Raw genomic sequence first — 24,103 nt, 5'->3', positions numbered from 1 at the left:
CCATCATTGTTGCTCCCATACAGTGGGATATAATGACTGAACTTGAACAGGCAAATGCTCAGATTGAAGTCCCCTCTGAATGCCCCGCAGATAAGGCCTATGTGTCCGAAGCTCTTCGTCACCGAATCATGGAAATGGTTCACAATTCACCTGCTTCTGGTCATCCGGGCATCCACCTCCTACAGAACCGCTTCTGGTGGCCAACGCTCTGCAGGGACACAACCCAGTTTGTCAAACAGTGCACAATCATAGCAATATCCACAAACCATCTCACCAGTTACCAGCCAGTCTACTGCAACCATTACCTCTTCCCCAACGCCCCTGGTCTCACATAGCCATAGACTTTGTCACTGATCTCCCCACTTTCATCAACTACACCACAATACTCACCGTCATAGACCGCTTTTCCAAGGCCTGTCGTCTCGTTCCTCTCCTGAAGCTACCCACTGCCATGCAGACGGCTGAACCCTTATGTGACTGGGTCTTCCGCATTTATGGTCTGCCCGAGGACATAGTTTCCGACCGCGGCCCTCAGTTCACCTCCCGCTTATGGACAGCTTTCTGTCAGGCCCTGAACATTAATGTCAGTCTGACCTCGGGCTACCATCCTCAATCTAATGGACAGATCGAACGTTTGAACCAAGAACTGACTCACTTCCTCCGAAGCTACTGCAGCCACCATCAGAACGATTGGTCCTGCTACTTGCTATGGGCCGAGTACGCTCAGAACTCCATCCGCAAGCCTGCCACCGGTCTTACCCCTTTCCAATGTGTGCTGGGATTCCAACCACCTCTGTTTCCCTGGTCCGGTGAACCCACCAACGTGCCCGCCGTCAATGACTGGATAAATCGCAGCGAGGCAACCTGGAACAGAGCACATACCCACTTGCAGCACGCTGTCCGCCGTCTGAGGGAACAGGCTGATCGGCATCGTCGTCCTGGACCTGAGTACCGGCCTGGCCAATGGGTGTGGCTGTCGACATGAGACTTGCGTCTCAGACTCCCTTGCAAGAAACTAAGTCCGAGGTACGTAGGTCCATTCAAAATAACACGTCAAATCACTCCTGTTTCATTCCGTTTGGCTCTGCCTAATCATTTTCGCATCTCTCCCACATTTCATGTATCCCTGCTCAAGCCTGCCGTTGGTCCCAGCGAGGAGGGAGAGGAGGTGCCCGGTGACCAGGGTCCCCCTGCCATCATGATCGAGGGCGAGGAGGCTTATCGAGTCCATGAACTGCTGGACTCCTGACGTCGGGGTAGAGTACTCCAGTATCTGGTTGACTGGGAGGGCTACTGTCCAGAGGAGCGATCCTGGGTCAACTCGGATGATATCCTGGACCCCAGTCTAGTGGAGGAATTCCACCAACGGCACCCAGCGAGACCAGCCCCACGACCACGTGGACGACCTCGGCGTCGAATGCTTCCTCGCGCCAGGAGGCGCTCACAGGAGGGGGGCTCTGTCACAGAGGCGAACTCCGTGATTCCCTCCTCTGGCCAGCGGAGGGAGCCCTCACCAGAATACTAACACCCTCACACATACACCACACTACATTTCCCATGAGCCCATACCTCGGACTGATTACCCCGCCAGCTGTGACCCATTATCAGGACTATAAAAGACTCTCAGATCCACTCCTGCTCCGCGAAGTCTTGTATTGGCACGGTGTACATTTCTGAGCGTTTATATCCTGTCTGATTGCCTGTTGCTGAACTATTGTCTCCCGTTTACGAACCCTTGCCGCCTGTCTCGACCCTTGCCTTGTCTACCGCTTGTGAGTGATATCTGCCTGTACTGACCATTGCCTGTTACCTGACAACCGATTCTGCCTGTCTCTGCTGTTCCTGTCTGCCCCTGTCTGCCCCTGCCTGTTTGACTTCGATTCTGTACAATAAAGCATGCAAATGGATCCTGGCTCTAGTGACGAATCATTACAATAACCCTCAAAATGGATCTTTACTGGGTCCAAACACTCTACACAAATCCACTTGCCTCAGTGAGAGTTAATGGTTGCAGATCCGAGCGCTTTACTCTAGAACGTGGATGTAGGCAAGGGTGTCCATTGTCACCCTTGCTGTTTGATATCAGCATCGAACCCCTTGCTCAACTCATTCGGGAGGACAGCGCAATTAAGGGAATCGTAATTGGAGGCGAGGAACATAAGTTGTCGTTATATGCTGATGACGTCCTACTCTTTCTAACAGAACCCGAGACAACAATTCCATATTTAAAAAAGCTCATTTTAAAATATGGCTACTATTCTGGATATAAAGTGAATATGGATAAAACTGAGGCAATAGATGTTAATGGTCAAATTTCAAAACAAATCAAAATTAAAAGCGGGTTTAAATGGCCCGAGAATGGGTTCAAATATTTGGGCATCTTTATTCCCTCATCTTTGAACCAACTATACAACACAAATTATAAAAAAGTGATTAAAAATATTAGTGAAGATATAAATCGTTGGTCAGCTCTTCCTCTCTCTCTGATTGGCCGTGTTGAGTCTATTCGTATGAATGTCCTGCCAAGATTACTCTATTTGTTTCAGATGTTACCTATTGAAGTGCCAAAATTGACCTTTGATTTGTTGAATAAAATGGTGTCTAAATTTATTTGGCAAGGAAAACGGCCAAGAATAAGATTTAAAATATTACAGTCACCAAAAACAAGTGGTGGACTGGGACTCCCAAACTTTAAGTTTTACTTTTGGGCAGCTCAGTTGAGGCCCTTAATTTCATGGATGAGTGAAGATACACATACTCGTTGGGTCAATATCGAAAATAGCCTCTGTTCCATGCCCCTAAAAATTTTACCCTTTTCCAGTGTTTCTTTAAAAAATGGCTCCATGGGTGAATGGTCTAAAGTCACTTTAAAAATTTGGAGAACTATACAAACTTCATTTAGTTTGTCTAAAAAAATTTCATCAGCAGCTAGTATTGGTTATCTCAATGACTTTGCACCATCCCGTACAGATGTGGGTTTCAAAAAGTGGTCTCAATATGGACTTAATTATCTTCACCAATTATTTCACAATGACACACTTAAATCATTTGACCAGATTAGAAAAGAATTTACACTCCCAAGATCTGAATTTTTTAGATACTTACAACTGAGACATTTTCTCACAACACATAAAGATCTAGAAATTGTGAAAAAACCCTCTCCAGTTGAATTGTTTTTTAAAGAAATACAAAGTGGACATGCGGTCAAAAAAATAATTTCTAAAATATATCTGTTATTTCTATCTAAAAACCCAAATAACACATTACAGATAAAGGAGAAATGGGAGGCGGAAATGAACGAAATAGTTCCTCTCGAAACTTGGGAGGAAGTTTGCAGAGAGGCACACCTTGTGACCAACTCTAATATCTGGAGGGAATTCAAATGGAAGATAATAACCAGATTTTTTCGAACTCCACAGATAATTGCAAAATGGAATCCTTCTTACCTAGACAAATGCTGGAGAAACTGTGGTCAGCATGTTGGCAACCACACCCATATCTTGTGGTCATGTTCAAAATTAAGAAATTATTGGAAAGATATATTTGACGCCCTTAAAATCTTCCATTTTGAAATCCCCGAAGACCCTACAATTGCCCTTCTAGGTGTTCGTCCAGAGGGCTTTGAGGGTAGAGCTAAAATATATTTACTACAAATTCTTTTTACTGCAGCCCTCAAATGTATTACATGCAGATGGTTAAAACCTGACCCCCCATCATACAATACCTGGATTCAAAAAGTACGGGAGTTGTACGAAATGGAACAAATTACATATTCATTACGACTTCAGAAAGCTAATTTCTTAAAGAGATGGGCTCCTGTAATGCCTTTGATACTCCAGTGATCTTATGTTATATGATTACATCCTTCATGTGTTGTGTTGTCCTCTGCCTTCCCCTATTTTTTTTTTTTATTTTTTTAACCCTTCCTACCCCTGTACTAGGTGTATTTGTTTTCACTTTTTGGATAATGTGTCTGATGTAATTAAAATGTAATAATTGTCAAGGCTGTTGGAATGTGATGGACTGACATGTTAAAAACCAATATTTTACTGTATCGTATGCTTTTTTTTGTGGTTCAAAATAAAAATATAAGTTCAAAAAAAAAAAAAAAAAAGGAACTTTACAAGATGTTCGTCATGCATGCATACATCGGATCATGTGAGTATTTTATTTATTTAGATGTTTACATTTGATTCTGAATGAGTTTGATAGTGCTCCGTGGCTAAAGCTAACATTACACACTGTTGGAGAGATTTATAATGAATGAAGTTGTGTTTATGAATTCTACATACTGCAAGTGTTTAAAAATGAAAATAGCGACGGCTCTTGTCTCCGTGAATACAGTAATAAACGATGGTAACTTTAATCACATTTAACAGTACATTAGCAACATGCTAACGAAACATTTAGAAAGACAATTTACAAATATCACTAAAAATATCATGTTATCATGTATATCATGATATACATATATCATGATCATATATATATATATTTATAAAATGAATGAGCAAAGGACTACCTTGCTCAACTAGAAGGTCAGATTTGATGCGGTTCATCCTCTGGCACTCTCGGCCGGCCCGTTCAAGCTCGCGCTGACACTCCGTAAGTCTTCTTTCCTTCTCTTTGACAGTCCGCTGGTGGTTCTGATACATGTCCTGCAGCTGATCATCTGAGCCCTGAAACACCTAAAAACACAGCACAGCACAACACAGAGTCAAGGCTCCCCAAGAAATGAATGAACGGTGTGACACAAGGCTTTGTCTTAGGCCCTTCGTTTTTCTATCCGTATATGCTCCCTTTAGGCAATTTTTTAGGAAACATGGTATTACTTTTCATTGTTATGCAGACCACCTTATATTTCTCCAGACCAGAGGAAATTCTTTAGTATTGATGGTTTTGTCTCCATTTCATTACAATTTAAGAAATATTCTTTGGGTAGAGAAAGAGGGGAGGATGAAACAGAGACATGACTCAAGTTGAACCCAAATCTTTCACTACCACCTGACCAAAGCATCAACCGTAATGTTACTTCAATGAAAATACTGTTGAGAACTAACACATAAAATGTTTATTTTGATCCCCAGTAGTCTAGAAGAAGCCTTAGGTAAATTAAGAAAATTGAATGGCTTTTAGTAAGAAAAGCTAGCAAATGGACCACTAGTTTTAAGAAGCAACCCCCTAGTTTCAACATCAGATGAAACAGCAGCAGTACATAAACCAACAATCCATAACTGAACATCCTGTACATGTTTTCTATGCAAAACACTTCCTCTGCCTTCATATGATCATTATCTGGCTTTTATGACTAATTCTGAGAGCAGCGAAAGTTTTATAACTGATGACGTGTTTTTGTTTTTTTTGTTTTTTTAATAAACTTTGGTTACCTGCTCCATCTTTTCCTCTAGTTCCCGGTTATCATCCTCCATCTGTTTCTTCCTGCTTTCCAGAGCTTTGATGTCATTATCCAACTTCATTATTTTGCTGAGGCTGCTGTCTATGTCATAGAGTCGGTTCTGAAAATATGGGGAAAGTGTGTTTGGTGATTATACATGACATGACTGCATAAGTGTATAGGCTAAAACTATATTGACTATTTGAACAGCTTTTAGCGTGGCTCATCAATCTTTTGTTTTTAACTCAACTGATTCATAATGTGAAGCTTCTGTTTTTGAACTGATGTTAGACTTAATAAAGACATAATTTAGAATCAAATTTATCTTTTAGTTTTAGTATCTAAAGTTTCAAATAAAATAAAAAAAAAAGTCAATTTTTTTATTAGTAAAGAATTTAAATGCCTGTTGTTGTTTTTTTTTTTTTAGCCTACAAATTCTTGTGTCTCACCTCCAGTGGGTCAATCTGATTCTCGATGCGTTGGACATTCTCTTTGGAGGAAGACAGCTGAGCCTCTTTAGTGGTCAGCTGCTCTCTAATCTCTTGGGCCTTATCTTTGTTCTGTTTTAGATACTTGAGCTCCATCTGGCAGTTTTTAACAATACTGGTCTGCTTCTGCCTCAACATTCGCAGAGTCTCCAAAACCTTAATGTACCTTCAAGCAAAAGGTTGTAGTTATTTTCAGCTGATGCTAGCTTAATATGAGTAAGAGACACCACAGGAAAATCAAGTCAAGTCAAATCAATTCAATGTGAGAAAAAACTAACTGAAAAACTACAAATATAATTTAGTAGGGTTTTACATATATTTAACTTCAGTTAGGCTGGCTATCAATTAGGGGTGACCCTGAATAGTCGACGATTCGAATCTTCGATAGGAAGAGCCTGATTCGACTACCAATCTCACAGTCGAATCGTCGCAGAAGTGTTATGAGAAGAGATATGGGGGTGCTCAATATCTGATTTTACACAGACATACTGGTTCTTTCCCAGTAGGTTAATATACTATTATGTTAATACCATAAATAAAAATGTGAAAAGAAAGAAGCTTTTAATACATATTTTTAATGTGCGTGAATAAATCCAACCACCCCTGTGACCGATTTAAGTTTCACTTCCATGATCCGTGACCGACAGAGGAGCATCTTTGCGGCAGGGATTAAATCTTTAACAATGTCTGGGATAAAGTGTACAATTGGATGGACTGTGAAATGGTAAAAGATGTATGATGCAAGTTGTGCCAACAACTCATGTCCTAGAACTCAACAACGACAAACACTGTGGCGCGTTTCTGCCGGCCAATGAGCTGATGTTAGCTGACTATAGCGCGTTATTTAAAAAGACTCAAACGGACACAGGCAAATCGCGTGAAAGACTGGATTTTTCTCTCTCAATCAGGTAGGGTAGCTACAAATGATTTCAAACCATTTAGACGAGTAATTTGATTTTTGAATGTTTAGCTAAAAAGTCTGCCTCTCTAGTTCAGCGTTTATTGTCTTCTGCAGTTAAAAAGACACAGTTGACAATCCTGGCTATACTTTCGTTATTTTAATTTCTTTAATTTTAATTTATTTATTGATCACTCTGGGTTATCTAATTTAATTATTTGTGGCTTGTGTTTTGAATATATGTTCCCCTGCACTTCATGCATTTTGCAGTTTGACTCGATCATATATCTGTTCTAATTCAATTCTGTAAATTAATGTTTGATAAAAAAAAATATATATATATATATATATATATATATATTATATATAATTTTTTTTATTAAATTAATTAAATTTTTTGGTGCATCAATGTTGCGCTGTAGAGTTTAGCTGATGTAATTTGATTTGCCGAAATATGAAATGTATATCTGCAGTGTGGCTTTTCTGCAGTTATTTTTATTTATATTTTAAGGTTTATTGATCCAAAATGGTTTTATTCGTTTTCTTCTATATCTTTGTGTGGTGTTCTGTACATCGTGGCTGTGAATGTTTATCCACATTGCCATTCATTTGTTTAAAAGAAGATAAAATCATTGTCAGTTTCGTCTATCACTTGACAGGTAGTTTGGTGGGTTTATAAGAAAGACGTTTCTCTGTGTTGTGTGTGAAAGAAAATAAAAGTTGTCTTAAGCCGCGCCCGCGGGTAGGCTATAGGCCTTAGGCCTACTTCTTTTTCCGTGTCCCGCTCCATCTCGTGCACAGTTCAGCGCGCGGCTCTTTCAAAGTCCGTGCGCACTCTCTAGTGGACTGCTGTTTTTCAAGCTTAAAATACACACCCACCCTGCGTATGGGGAAAAGTCTCCCTTTTCCCCCGTCACTGAAGCCTTTTTCAATAACACAGTGTAACTGCACCATCATTGGTTCACTCATAGACAAGTTGTTGAACCAGTGGCGGCGCGGCATAGCTGCGCGGCCTATGGCGAGAAAGCGGGCGAACCTTCCCGCCGAAACGGGCGGGGTTAAGGGCTATATAAGCAGTTTCACCATCGGATTTCAGTGCCAATCGATTGAAGCGACAACTCTGAAGCCGGCAAGTAACGCAGTACTCATTCTGTATCTCAGGGAACCGAGGTTACGTTAGTAACAGAGTACGTTCCCTTTCGATACTTCACTCGTACTGCGTATGGGGAACGAATTCAACCGCGCCGTGCCACGGCAGGGAACGACATAACTTGTTTTGGACGCCGGGAGGGGACCAGGAAAACAAGCAAGAAGGCAAAACCGCCGCATCCCTTCTTATACTACAAAGGAAATGATTCCTGTAACGGCGTGAGGGGGAACTCGTAAGGGGCCACCAATCACACTGAAAGAACCCGAGCTTGTAAGGTCGGGACATCAAGATGGTAGAACCTGACAAAAGAGGACGGCGAAGACCAGCCGGCCGCCTCACAGATGTCTTTTATGGAAACTCCGTTGGACCAAGCCCATGAGGAAGCCATTCCCCTAGTGGAATGGGCTGTAACTCCTATGGGGCATTCCGCACCCAGAGAGGAGTAACACAGATTAATGGCGTTGACTATCCAACGTGAGAGACGCTGTTTTGAGACCGGAGACCCTCTGGTGCGGCCACCAAAACAAACAAAGAGCTGATCCGATTGCCTGAAACGCTGAGATCAGTCCACATAGGTCCTCAATGCCCTGACAGGGCAGAGTAATTCTAGCTCTCGTTCATCCGTAGAGGAAGGAAGAGCAGAAAGCGAGATGACCTGCGCTCTAAACGGGATTGAGAGTTTGGCCTGGAAGACCTGGTATATGGCCATTGTATGGAGCGCGGAGGCAGCCTGGCCTACCGAGGTGTAAGCCCGTCCAGGCAGGGTAGATGTGGTCCGGCAGGGCTTGGAAAGAAGGGCCCTCTTTGTCTTCCATCCCACAGCCGCGGGAGGACAGAGGTGAGCAGCCACCGTTTCATCCAGGGGTGGGAGATGCTCGTATCCCTTCTCTTCGGCGCCGTCAACAGCGGTGAGGGCAGAGTGATGCGTCGTGTGGAGGCGGGCGGATTACAGAGCGTGCCACGACTTTGTCAGCTCCTCGTGGACCTCGCTGGCGAGGTGCTTGGCGGCGGCCTGGGAGGAACCATTCGTCCAGGCGGCTGCGAGATGGCTCCTCTGGAGGGGCCCACTCGAGGTCCAGCTCTTCCATGGCTCTAGGCAGGATGCGGAAAAGTTCGGCATCCATGCCTTGGCCGTGCTCTATGGGCTCCAAAGGAGGTGGGTGAGCGGGAACCTCCGGCTCGCCAGCCCAACCTTCTGCTTCGGAGGCAGCGAGGGACATGGAGTCATCCTGTTCATCGTCCGATCCTCCAAACGAGATGAGGGACGCTGCTCGGGTCGGGAGAACAAGACGGGAGAATGTTCCCTTGGAGGAGAAGGCGAGGCACGCGGGGGCTGGGCCGGCGTGAGCTCGCTCAATTCCGGGTGCTGGATCGCTCTACCCCGCTGTCTCTTCCTTGCTGGCTCGCGGGAGGAAGGAGACGGGAGGGCGCGAGCGGCGATATCGCCCTCTGTGAAGAAGGCGACCCGCAAGCGCAGGGTACCGAGACTCATGCTCTTGCAGTGCGGGCATGAGGCTCCAGCAAGCGCGCCGTCAGCGCGGGACTTGCCCAGGCAATCGATGCACTCGCTGTGACCATCGTCGTCGTGCAGAGGGGCCACATGAGTGGCGTGGCATTTGCATCAACGCCGCCGCTGTGATAACGGCGATTGGGGGGCTCTTTTTAGAGTGGCGAGGGCCGCGGAAGCTCTGATGGAGCGGTGAAAACCGCTGTTTATGCTCTTTTAGAGTGGCAATAAGCCGCGGAGAAGCTCTCAGGAAGGCGCGCCGGATGGCGGCAGGAGACACGCTAGGAAGCGACCGGAAGCGACCGGAAGCGGGAAGCGGCGACTCGAGGACAGCACTGCGGGCTGCAGTCAGCGAGGGCGCCAGTGCTGTCTCCGACTGGCGAGTCCAGCTGAGTCCGCTGCGGGAGCCTCTTCTGACGGCGGCGAGAGCTTCTTGAAGGCGGCGAGCTTCTTCGGCTTCAGGCGGAGATCAGCGAGGAGAAGTAGAAGTCGTCGCTGAAGGAGAAAGCACTGAAATCCTATGGCGAAACGCCTGCTTATATAGCCCTTAATCCCGGCCATTTCGGCGGGTAGGTTCACACGCTTTCTCACCATAGGCCGCGCAGCTATGCCGCGCCACCATTGGTTCAACAACTTGTCTATGAGTGAACCAATGACGGTGCAGTTACACTGCGCTATTGAAAAAGGCTTCAGTGACGGGGAAAAAGGGAGACTTTTCCCCATACGCAGTACGGGTGTAGTATCGAAAGGGAACTATGCAGCAAGAATCAATTTTCCTAGATATTTTGAGATAAAATGGCTTGATGAACACATACTGTAACGTTCCAAACTGAAAACATCCTTCACACTGTAAAAGCATTAAAAAATGACTAGACAAAAATGAGAAAGCATTCAGTGCTGTTTCCCATTAAACATGGGAAAGGATGTAAAATGAAACACTAAAATATGATGCAAATTGTACCAAAAGTTTCATATGTGGACCTCAGGAAAAAAAGGTCAATAATAAAAAGTATGATATGACCATTTTAATGACTGAAAGGTTCTGTGAGGAATCCGCTGTCCAGATACAAATACCTTGTGGCTGAGAAAATATCATCAAACTTCTGCTTGAGAGCTTTCCCTTCACTGAGAGGCCAGTTGGACTCCTCTTGATGGCAGAAGATGACATGGTTGATAACAGCTTTGGAGACACCCAGGGATGAGATCATCTCACGGTCTATTTCAGCACATTTAGAGCTCAGACTCACTTTCTCTCCGTGCCTGACATCAAGAGAGGTCAAGACATATTAAAGGGTTAGTTAACCCAAAAATTAAAATTCTGTCATTTATTACCCTCATTCCGTTCCACACCCGTAAGACCTTTGTTAATCTTCGGAACACAAATTAAGATATTTTAGTTGAAATCCGATGGCTCCGTGAGGCCTTCATAGGGAGCAATGACACTTCCTCTCTCAAGATCCATAAAGGTACTAAAAACATATTTAAATCCGTTCATGCGAGTACAGAGGCTCAATATTAATATTATAAAGCAGTGAGAATATTTTTGGTGCGCCAAAAAAACAAAGTAACGACTTATTTAGTGAGGCCGATTTCAAAACACTGCTTCAGGAAGCATTGGAGCATAATGAATCAGCGCATCGAATCATGATTCAGATCGCGTGTAAAACTGCCAACGGCTGAAATCACATGACTTAGGCGCTCCGAACCGCAGATTCGATACACTGATTCATTTATGATCTGATGCTTCCTGAAGCAGTGTTTTGAAATCGGCCATCACTAAATAAGTCGTTATTTAGTTTTTTTTTGGCTCACCAAAAATATTCTCGTCACTTTATAATAATTTATATTGAACCACTGTACTCACATGAACCGATTTAAATATGTTTTTAGTACATTAATGGATCTTGAGAGAGGAAATGTCATTGCTGGCTATGGAGGCCTCACTGAGCCATCGGATTTCAACTAAAATATCTTAATTTGTGTTTTGAAGATTAATGAAGGTCTTACGGGTGTGGAACGGCATGAGGGTGAGTACTAAATTACAGCATTTTCATTTTTGGGCGAACTAACCCATTAATACTAAACAAACAAATGGGTCCTTCAAACAGGGACAATAAAGTACACTTTTCAAGGGCCAAGCATTACTATTTTTACTGTATTTTTGATCAAATAAACGCAGCCTTGGTAAGCATAATAAGAAGCTAGGAATTGAAGACTTACTTGATTCTGGTAATGACACCCTCAAGGGTTTTGAACTCAGTTTTCTTGCCCTTCTGTGTACTTTGCATAGACCTCTGGACGGCCACAGCATCGCCATTCACGTCTCTAAACTGGAGTCTGATCTGCGCCCGTACATCCGTCTCATGAGCATCCTACAACAAACCAACGTTATCTATTAAACTCTATAGAAACAAAGTGTCTCACTGCCCAGCTCAAGCATGTAAAATACGAACCAGTGTTTGTAAGTTTGGAAAAGTTGAATAAGCCATGCAAAAATACCTGTAATTCAGAACATTTCTACAACTGCTTATATTTGTTTAATTGAATTACTCTTGTCAAGGACCTACTTTGGGATCGTGGACAAAGGTGTTCCCTTTACTTCCTGGTGGAAAGTCTCCTGAAGTGATGTATTTGAGACACTCGATGATGGTCTAGAAATTCATAAAAAGAAATAGTTCATATCCACCCTTTTCCTACGCCCCACAACGCTTTGTGTGAATTAAGAGAGTAACATCAGTTAAACTGTAAACAATTAGCGAAAAGTTCACTCTATGAACGCAATAAGCATTTTCAAAAACTGGGTACAATGAGGAGCATTATTCTACTCACCCTTTAACCACTGAACATTAAAAACACATTTAAAAGTGCAAAAGTATTAACAAATTACTACCACAGACCATGAATAACAGCAGCAATAATACGGATGTGATAAATATCACTGTATGTACTATATGCTGCCTTAATAAACATAGCGTGATAATACTTCAAAATTATATTATATATATATATATATATATATATATATATATATATATATATATATATATATATATATATATATATATATATATATACATACATACACACACAGCTATGGAAAAAATTGAGACCACTCCAAGTTCAGAAATCAATGTTAAGTGGTCTCTTAATTTTTTCCATAGCTGTATATATATACACATGTATATGTATGTATATATAAAATAGGGATTTTGCTTCATTTTACAGCATCCATGTGAAAACAAACCTGGAAAGAGACGTGTGGATTTGGGGAGAATAACGAGAGATTTTTATGCATTCCAGTGAATTATTAATGAGATATATAAAATTAAATAGGGAGAAGAGAATCACAAAGGTGCAGCATATGTCCTTTTCATTGTGTTAGAGCAGAATACAAAAAAAAAAAAAAAACATCAGGAGGAAAATAATGCAGCGCCTGAAGAGAGCTCTTGCCACAGAATCAGATATTCTTGTCATACGGCGTCACATTAAAATACCAAACATTATGTTATGTCTGAACACGAGAATGGTTTATTCAGTTAAACTGACAGATAAAGATTAATTGTAGCACAACCTTATGATTTGAAATGATTTGTTTCAGTCTTTTTGAGTGGAACATCCCCAAACTGCAAGTGTCAAGTCAAGTCATCTTCATTTATATATTTTTTTTTTCTTTTTCTTTTTTATTCAGTATTAACAATACAATACAACAACATCTGTTTATGCCAGGGTTGATACACAAAATACACTACTAAAATAGACATACAAGACAAACAATAACCACAACACAAAATAGAAATAAAAATAAAAAGAGACCAAATTACATGAAAGGATGCAAATTAAACATATTTAGAGTGTACAAGATCGGTCTTAATAGCCTTTCTATTTTTAATACCTCTTACAGTGGCGTGATATTGTTTTAACTCTACTAAAAGGTGTTCAAAATTTGGTTTGCACTCTGCCCATTTCTTTTTATGAATATGGAATTTTCCTAAGACTAAAAACAATTGGACAAAAAAAAGAGAAATCCTTATCTGTTCCACCATCTTCAAAGTGAATAAACGCATCTTTTCTCCTCAATGTTAAAGTTTGTCCAGTTTTACGTCTTATATAGTTTTCAAAATCTCTCCAAAATATCATACTATATACAATCATAAAACAGATGACAAATTGTTTCATCATAATTACCACAAAAAGGTACAGGAATATTCAATGTCAATTTTAAATCTTTCTAAAGTTTTCTTTGCTGGGTATATTCTATGTACAATTTTATAAGACACCTCCTTTATTTTATTATTTAAGAGGAACTTGTCCCCAATTAACCACACTCTTTCCCATTTGATTTCTTTTAACTGAGAAGCCCAAAAGGATCTTGCTGCAGGAAGTGTTTTAGTGTACATTAGATTCCTAATGTATTTGTTTGGGCATTTTTTGGTAGTGATGTCAATGTCACCAAGAAAAATTCCTTGTGTAGTCAAATAACTGCCACTTACAACAGTTGAGTTATATTTTAACATCTGAATGATATTTCTTGGTACAGCATCAAAAATGATAGCATACTCCTTAGGGGAGACAGGAAATTTTGCTTTTGAAAGAAACTCGTCGTATGTTAGTAACTGACCTCCTGTGTTCATGAGTTGTTCAACTAATAGAATGTTGTTATCTACCCATCTTTGGTAATATAGAGATTTATTTTTACATTGAATATTCCTGTTGTTCCAAATATAACAGTTTGTGGGAGAAAAATTGTGTTTGTAGACCATTTTCCAGGCTAACAGGGCATGCTTGTGAAAGTTGGCCAACTTCACAGGTAACTTCTCAATTTTAAAATCACATTTCAACAACAAGTTTAATCCTCCCAGTGAATCAAACATCTGTTTGGTAAAGGTGTTCCAAATGCTCCCTGCTTCCTTAATTAAATTACTTAACCATCTCACCAAAAAGGAATAACTTTTCAAAAGTCAACACTTCAAGACCACCATCTTTCCTTAAGTTACATAAAATATCTTAATGTAAATAATGGGATCTATTCCTCCAAATGAAATTGAATAAGATATTATCAAGTTTTTTATATACACTAGCTGGCATTCCCATGGATAATGATAGATAGACGGCACGTGATATCCCTTCTGCCTTAGACAATAAAACTCTGCCAATCAGTGACAAGTCCCTCATCAACCATATATTAAATCTTTTCCTTATGTTCTCTACTATGGGGTCAAAATTGAGATTACAACGCCTTTTTTCATTTTTATCAATGATAACCCCCAAGTATGTTATTGTATTTTTAACAGGAATACCACTTATGACTGATAAGTCACATTCCTTTAGTGACAACAAGGCAGATTTATCTAGATTCATTCTTAAACCCGAGACTACAGAGAATTTTGTGATAGAGTCAATTGCTTTTTTTAACCTCGTGCTTATTACGGAGAAATAATGCCGTGTCATCCGCTAACTGTGAAATTTTAAATTCTGTACCTACTGTCAATATACCTTGGAACTGGGCATTTTTAATATGTCTGGCCATGATTTGTGTAACAAGGACAAAAAGAAAAGGGCTAAGGGGACATCCTTGTCGTATTCCACGACCTATCTCAAATCTAGGAGTTGTGCCATGAGCAAGTTTAACTGAGCCGTTACATCCTCTGTATAGAGTCTGAATAGCTTTTAAAAACTGTTCTCCAAAACCAAAGCATTTGATCGTTTTTAACATAAATTGATGACTGTGTCAAATGCTTTATAAAAATCGACAAATAGGACAAAACTATCATCTACTATGTATTCATTATAATCAATCATATCCAAAATCAAACGTATATTATTACCTATATTCCGGCCTGGCATAAAGCCTGATTGTTCTTCATCAATTATATCATCTAACCCTGATTTTAATCTTTTAGCAAAAAATTAATGCAAATATTTTAGCATCATTATTCAATAAACTGATTGGTCTCCAATTTTCAATACTTAATTTATCTTTGTTTGGTTTGTGTATCAGTTTAATAAGTCCTTATCGCATAGTTGGTGGAAGTTCCCCTTTCTTAATGGCTTCTATATAAACTTTAACTAGAAAAGGAGCTAACAATTGGTCAAAAACCTTGTAAAATTCACTTATCAGCCCATCATTCCCTGGCGATTTATTTTCTTTTAGAGAGGCAATACATTTTTGCACTTCTGATAAACAAATCTCTCTGTCACAAACCAATTTAAAGCCATCGTCAATGACATCAATATAATTTAGTTTTTTTTTTTAGGAAGAGATCCATATTTTTTTGCATTTTTGACATTAGTAGAGTACAATCTTTGATAGAAATCAGCAACATATTTTGATATCTGGATCTTATCATCACAGACAACATCATTGATTTTCAATTTACTTTGGGATGATACTTCAAAGTTTCTTTTTTCTAGATTAAAGAAATATTTAGTGCATTTTTCCCCTTTTTCAAGCCATTTCCTCCTAGATCTGACAAAAGCCCCTTTGGCTTTGTCTTCATACATCTTGTCCAATTTAAGTTGTAAAGAAGTTAGTTCTGTAAATTCACATCCAGTTAAATCAACTTTCTCTGATAACTTTATTATTCTAGTGATAACTCTGGATTCTTCCTCTCTCTTGTCTTTGGCTATTTTCTTCCCTAATTTTATAGCTAACTTACGAATTTCAAATTTCATCAGCTCCCAGCAGCTTCCAAAATTGCTATCAAGACTAGCTTTTCTCCAATATTTTTCAATTATCACGGCGGCATCATCCTTAAATTGTTTATTTTGTAATAGCATTTGGTTTAGTTTCCAATAATCTCTGTCTGGTTTGTTACTAAGTATTATTAAATCTATCTTTAAATAAATTGCTTGGTGATCTGTGAGAACAGTAGGTTCTATATGAGCTGAAACCATCTTGTCATCGATCTCCGAAGAAATCAACCAGAAATCTATACGGGACTTCTGTGACCTATCTTTATTACTCCAAGTATATATGCTTTTGTTGGGATTTATGTGTCTCCAGATATCAACAAGACTCATCCTTTGACATATATTCTCCAATTCATCTGAAGAACCATTTCTTGGAGGCCATCTATCCAGATTTCCATCCATAACTGTATTAAAATCACCACCCCATAAAATCTTGGCAGTAGGAAAAGTTATAATCAGCTGGTTAATTATATTTTCTATTGTTGTAAATAATAGCTTGTTGTCTTTTTTGTTGTTACATGCATATATGTTTACAATAATGAATTGGGAATGATCTACATCAACAACCAGAATTACCCAACTCCCATTTAAATCTGCTAAATGTTTAATAATGTGCCCTTTAAAGTTTCCCTGTAAGATAGCGACCCCTGCTGACCGGTTACTCCCAAATGAAAACCATATATTTTTCCCCCATTGACTCTCCCAAAAAGAAATATCCGATTTAGTAGCATGAGTCTCTTGTATAAAATAAAAATCAGCACCTTTGTTTTGAAAAATAAAAATAAGCATTTCCTTTTCAATTGGTCTCTAGCACCTCTGGCATTTACAGATAAAACAGATACAGACATAAAAACTCAGAACAAATAACGTTAACTGTATGAACTTCTGTGCAAAAACTGCAGAGATAACTGCTCTAATGTATTCATTAGCTGCCTCAATGCCCCTTGTTACACATGGGGGGTTACCTTAAAAAAGGTTGCACTTCATCAGAGCATACAAGATCTTTCCTTTTCAGGTGTCTTTAATTTCGTTTCCATTCACAAACGCTCTGATCCCGACGAAATAAGCCTTCTCTCCTCTCTTTCTTGCCGTTTCTACAGTTGGCCAGAGCCGGTTGCGAATGGCTCTGTCTTCAGCGGTCAGGTCTTCTTTGAAACGAAGCTTCTTGCTGCTCAGGAACTCACTCTTCTTTGATGCCCTCCAGATTAAGTCTCTCGCTGTTCTCGACAAAAACCGGATGATCACTGGTCTTGGTTGCTGAATGGAATTGCCATCTTTGCGTCTCCCAATTCTGTGGACAACGTCGATTGCCTCCATCACTGCTCCAACCTCACTAGCCGACAGCACCGCACGGCAGACCTCTTGCACACGAGACTTCAAGTTGTCATCCTCTCTCTCTTGGATCCCGTGCAAACGTAGGTTCTGTCGTCAGCTGTATCGATCACTCTCATTTACTTTAGTTTCCATTTCACAGACTTTTCTCTGGAGTGTCTCGCATGAAGCTTTAAGGATGCAATTCTGTTTTTTCAAATCTGCCACTTCTTTATGACAAAAGTCTGACAAAAGACTTTTTCAGACCATCTATCTGGACTGTATTGTAGTGAACCGCCTTGTCGGTCTGATCCGCCCGTTCGTTTATCTTGTCGATGACGGCAGAGATGATGGTATCCTGAAGTTCCAGAAGCGATGGCTGTTCTCCGTTGCCTCTTGCCTTTTTCAATTGAGGTTTTGTAGGCGTGTTAGGAGATGAGACACACTCCTCAAAAGCACTGGCCTGGCATGCATAAGAGTGTATTTCTCGGGCAGTTCATTTTTCCTTATTTGCCACCACTTCCATTGCACTGTTATGCTAGCTGTAGAGTTAGCAATAACTAGCTTGAATAATAAGACACTATATTTCGAAAACCGGCAGAAAAAAATGAAATTCAATAACACTGCAGTCGAGCAACCAGTAAAAAAAAACTTTTAGCAGCAAAATTAAATTTTAAATGTTGATTTGAGCAGCAATCTTTAACAGTCGTTACAGGTAGGGGTGCAACGGTTCAAATTGCTCACGGTTCGGTTCGTATCACGGTTTTAGGGTCACGGTTTTCGGTACGGTTCGGTATGTGCTATGTTTAGGAAAAATAGGACTACTGTCAAATAAAAATAAAGAAAATAAGAACAAACAATCAAACTACAAGCAACATCACAAATAAGTACAATAAAGCAAATACTCAAATAAAATAAACAGTGCTTTTCGGGTTTTTCAGGAATCTAACAGTAGTTTTCAGGTACAGAAAATGGATAAAGTAATCAAATATAAAATAACACTGCATATTATCTTTACTGTATAAAATAAATAAAGATTAATCATTATTGAAGTTACAAAAACTATTCATTCAAGAGCAGTGAGTGATTTCTTTGTTATTTGTTGTTTGATTTTACATTAAAAACAGGAATAGTTTTTCCCTTTAAGACATGCACGATCCAGTACATATACTGTTACACATGCAATGTCTTTCTCGACTAATAGCCTATATGTTCACTTAAGACATAACCGACTATGTTTGCTAGGATACTCGCCAAGACGGGCATGTTGACATAATTTTTGTATAAATTTGGCCGCTGAAGCGCAAGACTTGAAAGAGAACTCAGTATTTGCGCGCTGACTGAAATAAGCGTGTACGCGCTTCGGATGAGCGCACACAAATCTTCTCACAGCGTGCGCGAGTTCTCTTTCGCGTCTTGTTCTTGAAGGTTTAAATCAGCATGGCTTAAAGGAGTTTAGTTTAAACACAGACAGCAACTGTTCAGGTCTCACCTGCGCTCGCGCGCTATCAACACCCGGGTGATGACGGCGTAAATGACTGAACATTAGAGCATACGTCACTCGCAGTTAACAGTTTACAAAAAGTGACTGTTTTGTCCACGCTTTTTAATTATCGTTGTTGTAACGTTTTGCGCATCCATCGACTGAAACATACATTATCTGAACTCTTGTCTGTCTGTTTTCCACGTTGCTATTTTAAACAAACCATATTAACCAATAGATGCGTCGTCATTCGAGATGGACCGCGGTGCAAGTGCGTACCGAACCGTAAGTGGAGAACCGTACGGTTCGATTTTATACCCAGAACCGTTGCACCCCTAGTTACAGGTCTATTCAAAACGTGTCTGGTCTCGCCGCCATCTTGAATCGGCCCCCCTCTTCATTTATATAGTGCTTTTCACAGTACATATTGTTTCAAATCCGCTTCACAGTGACAATAGGAAAATTATTATCGAGCTAAAGTTGGTTTTTGATTGAATCACTTGCATTGTAAAACTTGTTAATTATTCCTTTAGAGGCTGCTTAAATGACACCTTTCCTACTGAAAACTGAATACCTTTAATGCATTCTTGCAGTTCATTTACATGTTTAGTCTATAGGTTTGCGTGTTTGAGTGTGTATGTGCGCAAAAGCTTGGTCTTTTTAAAAAAGCGATATTTGCCAAATTACTTTACTGGTCTACATAATACAGAAAAATTAGTTGTGTCCGCGGATCTATGTGAACTGGAATAATTTTGATAACGTTTTATCTATACATAGGGAAAGGAAAGGGAAGGAGGCCTTCGCAGGATAGTTTAGTTGAAACGTCAGGGCTGCGTTATCATCATGTCAAGGACCTGCACCTACATCTCATCTGGATACGGCCTGGATCTGGCAGACTACAGCAAACCTCAGGATAAACAGAGAGAGACTAATATTAGCGTAGAAGCCATTCTTCTTATGATATAGTGAGTACATCAGGTGTTATGGGAAGAGTTCCCGGTTCCGGCTGACCTAATCTATGCAGCCTAACAATTTACATGATTTGAATTATAGAAGTAGATAATGTGTTATGTGTAAGCAACTTTAAACAGATGTGTTTTTAGTCTAGATTTAAACTGACAGAGTGTGTCCGCTTCCCGAACAGTGCTATGAAGACTGTTCCAAAGTTTAGGTGCTAAATAGGAGAAGGATCTGCCGCCTTCAGTTGATTTTGATATTCTAGGCATCATCAGCTGGCCTGAATTCTGAGATCGCAATAAACGTGAAGGATTATAATGATTTAAGAGCTCGCTCAGGTACTGGGGAGCTAAACCATTTAGTAATTAACAAGATTTTAAAATCTATACAATGTTTAAAAGGAAGCCAATGCAGTGATGACAGAACTGGGCTAATATGGTCATACTTCCTGGTTCTAGTAAGAACTCTAGCTGCTGCATTTTGTATGACCTGTAGTTTATTTATCAGGCGAGCGGAACAACCACCCAGTAGAGTGTTACAGTAATCTAGCCTTGAGGTCATGAACGCATGAACTAACTTCTGCATTTTTCATTGAGAGCATGTGTCGTAGTTTAGATATATTTTTAAGATGGAAGAATGCCGTTTTACAGATGCTAGTAACATGGCCTTCAAATGAAAGATTGGTATCAAAGAGCACACCCAGGTTCCTAACTGACGACAAAGACTTAACAGAGCAGCCATCAAGTGTTAGACAGTATTCTAGGTTGTTACGTGAAGAAGTTTTTGTTCCAAAAATTAGAATCTCTATTTTTTCTGAATTTAGTAGTAGGAAATTACTGGTCATCCAATTTTTTATGTCAGCTATGCATTCAGTTAATTTTGTGAATTGGTAAGTGCCACCCATAATCTAAAATGCAGTAGGCTTGTCAGGAAATAAGGTGGATATTTTATATATTACTTATTTATCCATTAGAGTTTAAATATATTGAAAAATCAACAATAAAACAATATTTATCCATTCTTCATAGTGGTAAAAAAAGAAACAAAGTAATGTTTTTATATTATTTCAGGCATAAAAGCAATATAGGACACTTCAAGGGTTAGTTCACCCAAAAAAGAAAATTCTGTCATTAATTACTCACCCTCATGTCGTTCCACACCCGTAAGACCTTCATTCATCTTCAGAACACAAATGAAGATCTTTTTGATGAAATCTGAGAAATCTTTTGAAAGCTATGCTGCTAAAACTTTGATGCTTCAGAAAGTTCATAGACACTGTGTTCAAACTAATCCATGTGAATTGAGCGGTTTAGTCCAAATTTTCTGAAAAGACACGATTGGTTTATATGATGAATAGATTGAATTTAGGCTTTTATTCACATATAAACTCACACTTAAATGGAAGCTCAAGCATGTTTGAGAACCAATGAGGTTCATTCTCCTGTGTTACACAGCTGTTTTTGTTCGCTGATCAATGTTTATATGTGAGTAAAAGCCCAAATGAATCTGTTCATCATATAAAGCGATCGAGTCTCTTCTGAATATTTGGACTAAATCGCTCAATTCACATGTATTAGTTTTATGATCTATTTATGAACTTTTGAAGCGTCAAAGTCGCGTAGCTGTCAATGGAGGGAAAGAAATCTTTCAGATTTCATCATAAATATCTTCATTTGTGTTCTGAAGATGAATGAAAGACTTACGGGTGTGGAACGGCATGAGGGTGAGTAATTAAGGACATAATTTTTATTTTTGGGTGAACTAACCCTTTAAGTATAAAAGTACTTTAGTTTTGTATTTTATCTTTCCTATAATTAGAATTATAAGAATTATACGGAACATACATTTAGAATGGTTTCTGTCATTACATTTTTCCTTTTAAAGTTGGCATGAAATGGAAGTTATAGTGTTTTCTTCCCTATTGTGACGTATATCAGAGTGAAACGGCTCTTCAAATAAGAATAAATGCTGGGCAGGACTTGATTTTCTTCATCGGGAATTGAGATGCATTCATCCCATCACAAGATTCAGAGCTTACAAAAGTGTTCACATCCCCATAGAACTTGAAATGACAACTTGTAAAATCTGAATAGTGTGAAAGCTATGATAATATGACCGCTGAAGATTAGGGTTACCACATAAACGCATAATTCCGAGTCTGAAGACGCAAACAGCTCTGAGCAGAATTTATCTAAATTATGGTAATTATGACATGGTGTGAACGCAGCATTGGTTGTGATTGGTTGTTGTTTGCTATTGTTCTATCTCATGTAAATGACAGGTCCCGCCCTCACGTCATCGGAGAACAGAAGTGCATGGATAAATCATTTATAATATCTCATTAAAAAGATTTGTCCATTTTCCTTTCATGGTGACTTAAAGCTCTCCACCACTGTCAAATGTTAGTGTGCAGACCTGTATAAATCTCTTATAATAACTGTCTCACCTGCATTTAAATTATACACTCACGTAAAGACTGACAGCAAAATACAAACCGTTTTTCCAGCTCCATTAGGTCCCACAAGCACCGTCAGAGGGCTGAAAAAGGAGATCACTTGTTTGTCTTTATCCTCAACTCCAAAACTCCTCACTCCCAGAATACTCATCTTTTCAATCTTGGACATTTTGGACCAGTGCTTTGACTTGTAGCCTTGAAATGACATAAAAGTAAAATTAAATGTCAGTGCACACAATTAAAACTTCACATTTAGATAACCAGAACTTTTAAATGATATTGTCAGTACGACAGTCATTTAAATGTCGACGGAGTCGTTATAAAGTGCAATTAGCTAGCAAAAATACAATAAATACATTAACCTGGCTATAATATTGCATAAAATTTCATTAAAATAACTCACACAGGATAAAGAAAACGCTGTAATCTCCACGTAAACTGTAATAGTTTCTTTAGACTGCAGGCAGGCAGTCAGTCAGGCGTGTGTTTCCCGCGTCGGCGCAGTGACGTTCTTCCGTATTCAAATTCGCGTCACGAGAATCATCTAGAAACTACTTATCCCACAATGCAATTTAATAAGAAATAAAAAAGAGCGATTTTTTTATTTTATTTAATAACGAATACATAAAATATATATTGTATTTATAATTAAATAATATTGAAAAATAAATTATATTCACTTATTTCAATTTAATTTAATGAACTTGTTTTGATTTTAAGGACACTTCCTACAACTGAATTATCAAAAAGTGAACTTTGCAGTATTATTCATATTATGGCCTACATTAAAGCAGGATTTGTTGAAGTAGTGTGCTATTTTGAACACAGCCAATGTAAGATAAGTAGTTGTATGTGTTACTAGCAGCACATGAATCAGCTTATCAAAACATTTCAAATGCTCATGCACCTCTCCTGAGGTTTAATAGATTCAGCGTGAACACGACCAAGTTTGGTTTAGATGTGGCTGCAGAGCATTAAGCATGTGTGAAATAGTCGAATCGTGTTCGCGTGTTCAAGGATTTCAAAGGCTCACAGTGAACAGAGACCTGCAAACCTCCACCCACAATCGCTCAGATCTGCACAACCTTCCCTCTCATGCTGTTTCTGGTCTGTAAGTACTCCAAAGTAGGGTCAATATCATTTCACATTCACTGACCATATTATAAACTTTTTGAATTCAGTATTCTGATGTGTGGAGTCACATTTGATATTAAAGTGGCTTCTCAAAACGGCTAAATTTCGTAATTGCACATTTTCTCAATTATAATTTATACAAATATATAATTTCAAAATCACTGTTTTTCGGCATATTTTGTTGTTTTAATCCCATTCGTTCGGCATTACCACACCCGTCCACTTGGTGGTGCTGTTTCGCTGCTGTTTTATAAGGATGTTCACTCAGTTTACCAACTACGTTTTGTAGGTAACTTAGATTTATAGAAAACGGAGATCATCAAGTCGAACCTGATATGAGTGTGAGTAGAGTCACGAGGGCGAGGATAGAAACAACCCAGAATCTACAGTTTGGAAGGAAGAATGAAGATTTTTTAATGTTTTTGAAAGAAGTGTCTTATGCTCACCAATGTTGCATTTATTTGATGGGAGAAAAAAACATATTAGAATTTAAAATAACTGTTTTCTATAAAAAAAAACCATTAATTTATTCCTGTGATCAAAACTGAATTTTCAGCATCATTACTCCAGTCTTCAGTGTCACATGATCCTTCAGAAATCATTCTAATTTGCTGATTTGGTGCTCAATTGTTATC

General features: G+C 39.4%; 1 protein-coding gene across 4 annotated transcripts in view; it reads right to left on the bottom strand.

The window, feature by feature from the left end:
- Nucleotides 1–22,832, bottom strand: part of LOC137012903 (DNA repair protein RAD50-like) — a 57,515-nt gene extending 34,683 nt beyond the window's left edge. For 2 of the 4 annotated variants that reach the window (XM_067376388.1, XM_067376390.1), the window contains exons 1-8: nucleotides 22,738–22,832; nucleotides 22,375–22,529; nucleotides 12,006–12,089; nucleotides 11,659–11,810; nucleotides 10,513–10,698; nucleotides 5,845–6,049; nucleotides 5,388–5,516; nucleotides 4,523–4,688 (exon numbers count right to left, since the gene is read on the bottom strand). In XM_067376388.1, coding sequence (XP_067232489.1) covers nucleotides 4,523–4,688; nucleotides 5,388–5,516; nucleotides 5,845–6,049; nucleotides 10,513–10,698; nucleotides 11,659–11,810; nucleotides 12,006–12,089; nucleotides 22,375–22,503 — 1,051 coding nt within the window. In that variant the 5' untranslated portion in view covers nucleotides 22,504–22,529; nucleotides 22,738–22,832. Of the gene's footprint in view, nucleotides 1–4,522; nucleotides 4,689–5,387; nucleotides 5,517–5,844; nucleotides 6,050–10,512; nucleotides 10,699–11,658; nucleotides 11,811–12,005; nucleotides 12,090–19,786; nucleotides 21,039–22,374; nucleotides 22,530–22,737 lie in introns of those variants that run through there. The other 2 variants (XM_067376389.1, XM_067376391.1) reach the window with 2 other exon arrangements.
- Between the last annotated feature and the right edge of the window lie 1,271 nt (nucleotides 22,833–24,103).

This window comes from Chanodichthys erythropterus, chromosome 22 (assembly GCF_024489055.1).
Source record: "Chanodichthys erythropterus isolate Z2021 chromosome 22, ASM2448905v1, whole genome shotgun sequence".
In the NCBI taxonomy this organism is placed as follows: domain Eukaryota; kingdom Metazoa; phylum Chordata; class Actinopteri; order Cypriniformes; family Xenocyprididae; genus Chanodichthys; species Chanodichthys erythropterus.
The sequence above is the reverse complement of the archived record's forward strand: the minus strand, read 5'-3'. Positions and strand labels throughout refer to the sequence as shown.